We start from the raw sequence: 6,829 nt of genomic DNA on the forward strand, positions 1-6,829 counted from the left end.
AACTTAACCCCCAAGGTAGATTAAGTATACATATAAAACTTTCGATATAGTATAATAACACTCTATAACCTTATTATTCTAGCCTCAATTCTTCTCCATTCTTCTTCTTCTTCTTTTTTTTAAACAATAAGCTAGGGTTAGGCTGACCCCCACCTGCATATATTAACCAAAACGTACATATCTGGTACCTAATGCATCCTCCTCTATGAGATTTGAGGTTTGACAAGCTCAAGTCCTAGAATTTGAGCCAAGTCTAAAGAATCTTGATGCCCCATAGCCCCAGTCATAATGGTAGTCTTTAGGGAATTGATTTGAAGCCCTGTAGCATCACTAAAAGCATGCAAGCAATCTTTGAGGGCTGCAACACATGTAACTTCCCCTTTACAGAAGATCAGAACATTATCTGCAAAGGTCAGGTAGGTGAGAAGACTCCTCTTGCATTTAGAATGATATTGGATCAGCTTGTATCAATACTTTCTTTGATCACACATCCCAAAATCTCCATGATTAAGACAAAAAGATATGGGGACATGGGATTGCCCTCCAGCAAAAAACCCTTCCGGTGAGCCATTTATAAGAATAGAATAGTAAGGTGAGCTTATACACATCTGTATCCATCTCTTCATATTTGGTGGGAAGATAAATTTATCCAACATGACTAGGATAGATTCCCAGCTTACCATATCATATGCCTTTCTAATATCTACCTTAACTGAACATCTTGGGCTACCATGTCTTCTTTCGTAGCCTCTCAACACTTCATGAGCTAGAAGGATGTTGTTTTGTATCGATCTCTCAGGGATAAAGGCAGATTGATTCTCATGTACTATCTCTGATATAACCAGTTGCAGTCGAGATGTAATCACTTTGGAAACACACTTGTACAGAGTATTGCAAAATGCAATATGCCAATAATCTTCCACCTTAGAAGGATTGCTCATTTTTGGAATTAGGCATAGAAACGTAACATTTGTTCCCCTTGGCATCTTACAAGTTCTGAGGACATTCCTGATAGCATTCAAGACATCCTGCCCCACTATATCCCAACAGTATTTAAAAAAGAAAGGATTATACCCATTTGGCCTTGGCACTTTATTATTCTCCATCGCAAACAATGCTTCTCTGATTTCTGTATCAGTGATATCAGCATCCAAAGCCTTTCTCATGACTGGATCAATCACATTTCTAACTTTCAAACTCATGAAGAACTCTCTCTCGCTGATTGTTGGAGTTGCAATTCCCACTGTTTGAGTAAAATTCTTTACAATGCTCTATGCAACTTCTGTCTACCCATATACTGTTACCCCATTGTCATTGGAGATGGCCCATATTCCTTTCTTTGCTGCTTTTTCCTTCAAAGAATTGAAGAAGTAACTGGTACATCTATCCCCATCTGTACTCAATTTCTCATCTGATTTCTGTTGCATGTCAATCTCTTCTGCTCTTGCTAGCTCGATATACTTCTTCATGGCCGCCCTTTCTTTTTCTTCTATATTAACATCACTTGAATTATTCTGGAAATTTAATTGAGCATCCTGTAACTCCTGCCTTGCTGAGTTCACTCTCTCATGTAAATTTGAAAAATTCATCCTTGTCCATGGCCTAATCCTTGCCTTCAACAACTTCAGCTTCTGTATCAAGATATACATTGGGTTATTGTAAATTTTGGTGCTCCATACTTCCTCGAGCATGGCCTTGAACTCTGACTGGTAAACCCAAAATTTTTGAAATCTGAATGGAGTTGGAGTTCTAGAATAATCAACCCATGTAAGGAGCATTAACGAGTGATCTGATACTCCTTGAGGTAAAAATTCCGCTACAGACTGAGGATAAAGAGTTAGCCACAAACTATTCACAAGGCATTTGTCTATCCTTGACATGATTATGGCAGTCCTAATAGACTTGTTCCACCATGTGTAGAAAAATCCAATTGAATTAATATCAAACAATCCCGTATTCTGAAGGCAAAGATTGAATTCAATAGCTTCATTTAGATGCATTGGGTCACCCCCCAATCTTTCATTAGCTGCCTTGATGTTGTTAAAGTCCCCAGCTACACACCACGGCTCTTTAACTGATTTATGAATACTCATCAACTCCTTCCACAAAGCTGGTCTCACTTGAGAATTGTTACAAGCATATATAACTGTTAATAAAAATTCTTCCGCACTTGAAAGATATTTGACTCTGCAGTGAATGTATTGCTCAAAGTCTGCTATCTTGTGTACATGAACAACTCCAGGATTCTAACAAACCTATATTCGCCCTGACTGACTCTTGTCATAATTGTTAACATGCTCCTATAAAGGACAACAAATCCTCCTAATGATATCATATTTTGGTCTTTTGACTTTTGTTTCCAGCAACCCAAAAATACATAACTTTTTGTCTATTCTCACATTATTTATTTCTGCAACTTTCAACAAATCATTCGCTCCCCTCACATTCCAAATGCTAATAGGTTCTATCATTGATCCTATCGTTTTTTGTTTCTCGAACCCTTGGGTCTGCCCCTACTCTTGTTTCCTTGTTTCTTCTTTTCATTACAACCATGATCCTTTTATCCTTTACTTCTGGTCACCACACCTCCTGGTGATGTTGGAGATTGAGGCTCAACTATCAAAGGAATTAAGTTCTTATCCTTGAAGTATTCAGTTTCCTCTGCATAAGTTTCATCATCTGACATCTCCCCATATCTTAGCACCTCAAAGCTGTTATGGTATTCCTGCTGCTTAACGTCATATTGCAGCATATGATTCAAGCTCATATCTGTCTCAACTTCTTGTACTATCTCCACATAAGGCACTATGGCTGTACTCATATCGCTCTGTTCCCTGTCTTTATCTCTGTCCCTTGGGTCACTGACAATGTCACTCAACTGACCATGATCAATTACAAAAGGAATTGGTATCTCTGTAGTATACATCTCCAGGATCACAAGACTCAAATCTGAATCCACCACTGTACCCTCAACCGAATTACTAGTTGCCACTTCAAGCTCTGTTACTCTTTGATTCACTATAACCATTTCTGCTTCCTGTGTTAAGGTCTCTGTACTCTGATCAATATCTTGATCCAGGACAACATCAATAGTCACACCCACATCACAGTTGGCTGTTAAATTCTGTTCATTACTTGCAGTAGAAGTACCACCCGTAACCACCTCTCCATCAATTGTTCTAAAGCAGCTACTTTCAGGCTGAATTGGAGTATTGTCAACCTCTACTTCTTTCTCTCTAGTCACCCGAGCCTCAGTGTTGCTCGTTTTTCTTATGCAGTCTGCAGTAAAGTGCCCGAAAGATTTACAATTCCCACACATCTTAAGAATTCATCCATATTCTACAGATATTCTTTGTATGTCATCCCTACCCATTTCTACATCAAAGAACATTGGGAGTTCAGCAGTACTCTCAACTTTAACACTTACTCATGCATATTTCAATCTTTTCTTGTGAGCAGTAGCATCATCCATACTGTCAGGAATCCCAAGACGACTTACCAGGTAGCTCAACCCTTCATTCGTCCATAGCTCCTTTGGGACATTGTGCAAGTTAACCCATATGGGAATTAATTGCACCGAATTCATCCTTCTTTCTATGTCTTGAGACCACTTTGATATCACAAAGCATCGTCCTAAAATGTAGACAGATCCCGTTTCTAAGACCTTGTTTCTATCATCATTATTAGAGAACTTAAAGTAAAATAATTCTTCATCTGCAACCATCTCAAAATTTCCTTTTTAGTTTCCAGCGTTTTCTCAAGAGATCCCTCACAGTAAGGAATGGAAGTCGTTTCTCGAGAAAGAAGCCTACAACATAATCATACCATTCAGTGATACCTTTCATCACTAAGTCCAAAGGTATTTGTGTGATACCATCAACAATTTGTACATCAACTTTCTATAACGAATTGTTTAAAGGTGTAGTCTTGGTGGCTTGAAACAAAGTACTCCAAGGAGAATGACGTGGTTGAGTTGAGATTGTCTCTCTCTCCTCGTTGTTATTGTTATTTGTCTCTCTAACCTCAGAATGGAGGGGAGGGAAATTTTGAATGTTAACCGAAAGTTCGCCATGACAAGGTTCAGAATATCAAAACGAGGGGATTGAAAGTTGTTTCCTTTTCAAAACTCACACTGTAATCAATGGAGGATTTTACCCAAAAAGGAGCAAAACAAGATGCTTGAGAACATAAGAATTCTTCTCCAAGCTATTTTTAACTAAAAGCGGCAAAATGAAAGTGTATTGGATCACTTTAGCAACTTAAGTTATATCACATCCTATCTCCCAAAACCTGGTCCCCATTTTTGAGTTCTTTCTTACTTGCTGCCCAATTCTTTCTTCTTGGTTCCCTATTACAAGCAATGCCACAACTCTCTTTGCATCACCACTAACAATATTGATCGATCACCATTAAAACTTGACTTCACGGTTTGATAACCTTAAAAGCTTGATCATGAAGAACTGCACCATTAGAATTGATAAAGGATGTTGGATTTGGAGCAACAACACCATTTGCAGAAGAAATCACTGCTTGATTTAGAGAAAACGCATCACTTGTAGAAGTAATCAATGTTGGATTTGAAGCAACAACATTTGGAATTGATGCTTGATTTAGAGCAAAAGCATCACTTGTAGTAGTAATCAATGCTGGATTTTGAGCTACAACAATTGAATCTGAACTAGTTTGATTCATGTTTGTAGTCGATTGATTGTTATCTCGTGTTGAAGAGATCTGATTCAACGTTGAAGGTTGAGTTGTTTGATTTGTTCTTGCCATTAGAAACCCTAGATTCAATTGAAAACGTTCTTGATGATCTTGAATCTTTAACTAACAAACACTGAAGATCTTTAGCTTGAGAATGAAACTATCAAATCTGCGAAAGAAATTGATGAAATTTGACGAATCGAGATGAATACTCGAATTTGGATCAATGCCTGTCGGCAATTTGCTCCCATACCATTATAAGAAGTTAATCACACTGAAAATGATGATTATTCTTGCCTGATCTTGGACATACCCAACAACACACTCCCATACCCCAACTTTAAAATAAATAAATAAAATTATTTTAAACATATTTAGCTTCCTAAATTACCCTTCTTTTTTATTAGACGTACCCAAGGTATTTTTGACTAAAACAAGTCATTTACTCTACGTGATTCAGAAGAAAAAGACTGCGATTTTTTTTTTCTTCTTCTCCAATAACCCCTCTTATTCTTTTATCTCATCAATAAACATGCAAACACACACTTTTGATTTGAATCAATCATACCAAAGTAATGAGGATGAATACCAACCAAACGAGGATGAAGAAAAAAATTCAAAATCAAATTTTGACGAATGGGAGAACGCAGAAAACTATTATACTTTGAATTACTACAATGAACAGATACAAACACCAAACAAAAATGTGAGTTTGTTTGCAATATTAAACAAAGTGCTATTTTTTTTGGGTGCATACTGAGTATAAGAAACCTAAACCATTTTTCTTTTTGATAAAATTTTACTTTGAAATGCCTCATCCTATTAGTAGTGCATCTCCAAATGCATTGTCTTTGCTTCGACTGAATTATGAGTCAGAAAATGAAGAGCAAGAAAGCCTGACAGAAAACTCTAATTTTGTTTGTCCGGATACGACCGACGCATTTACAACTGCAACAGTAAGAACTTGAAGACACTTCTATAAATTTAGTATATCGTTTTTCCGAATGGTGATGTAATACAATCTATAACAAAATGATTACAGGTATTTGAAAATCGAAAAGACCTTGTTGATTGGTGCAGAGAGGTAGGGAGAGAAATTGGTTTTGTGGTTATCATTGCAAAGTCGGATAACGTTGAAAGTGGCCGAAGATCTAGAGTGCTTTTAACTTGTGAGAGAGGTGGTGTTTTTAAACCTCAAAAACCAAAGAAGATAGATCGATACAAGCTATCCATGAAACTCCCTCGACAGACAGGAACGAAAAAGTGCAATTGTTCATTTAAGTTGAAGGGTTATCAGGGTAATCAAGGGGGATGAGAAGTGGTAATAGTTTGTGAAACTCATAATCACCGTCTTGCTGAAAATCTTACAGGCCATTCTTTTGTGGGAAGGCTAACACGAGATGAAGAAATGATTGTGATCGAGATGTCTTAGGCTGGCGTTAAACCAAGAGAAATTTAGAATGCTTTGAAAAGGAAAGATGGCCTAGAGAATTTGCCAACCCTAAGTACCATCTACAATTTTTGAGGAAAATATCGTCTTATAAAATTGCAAGGGAGATCACAGATGCAACAATTATTGAAGATGTTGGACGATCGCGATTACTATGCGTCTCAAAGAGAGAACCTGATTACAGGAGAATGCAATGATTTTTTTTTTGCTTATTCGAGATCAATTAAGTTGGCCAAGTGTTTTCCGGAAGTGTTGATTATTGATTATACCTATAGGATTAATCTTAACAATCTACCATTGCTAGAAATTGTTGGGTTTACGTCTACAATGAAGACGTTTGCTATTGCTTTTGCATATTTAGATTTAGAGAAGGAAGATAACTTTGTTTGGGCTTTGGAAATGTTATACAGTATTTTGGAAGGCAAGGCATCTAGTGTGAAAGTTATTATGACTGACAGAGACTTGGCATTGATGAATGTTGTGGCGCGTGTATTTCCCATGGCTAAACACCTCCTTTGTCGTTGGCATATTCAGACTAATGTGATTAATAACTGTAAAAAATCTTTTGAAGAAAACAATGAGTTTTAGAAGTTCTATGAAATAGTTTGTGATTTATTCAGTTCACCAACTGAAGATGTCTATAATGAAAATTTGGTTGTGTTTAGAAATGAATAT

General features: G+C 37.0%; 1 protein-coding gene across 1 annotated transcript; it reads right to left on the minus strand.

The window, feature by feature from the left end:
* Nucleotides 1-1,286: 1,286 nt before the first annotated feature.
* On the minus strand, nucleotides 1,287-2,093 carry LOC147472849 (uncharacterized). The gene has a single exon (XM_086588130.1). It carries the CDS (start codon nucleotides 2,091-2,093, stop codon nucleotides 1,287-1,289), a length of 807 nt encoding a protein of 268 aa, XP_086444256.1.
* Between the last annotated feature and the right edge of the window lie 4,736 nt (nucleotides 2,094-6,829).

Source organism: Coptis chinensis, unplaced genomic scaffold (genome assembly GCF_015680905.1).
Source record: "Coptis chinensis isolate HL-2020 unplaced genomic scaffold, ASM1568090v1 utg6750_pilon_pilon, whole genome shotgun sequence".
In the NCBI taxonomy this organism is placed as follows: Eukaryota; Viridiplantae; Streptophyta; class Magnoliopsida; order Ranunculales; family Ranunculaceae; genus Coptis; species Coptis chinensis.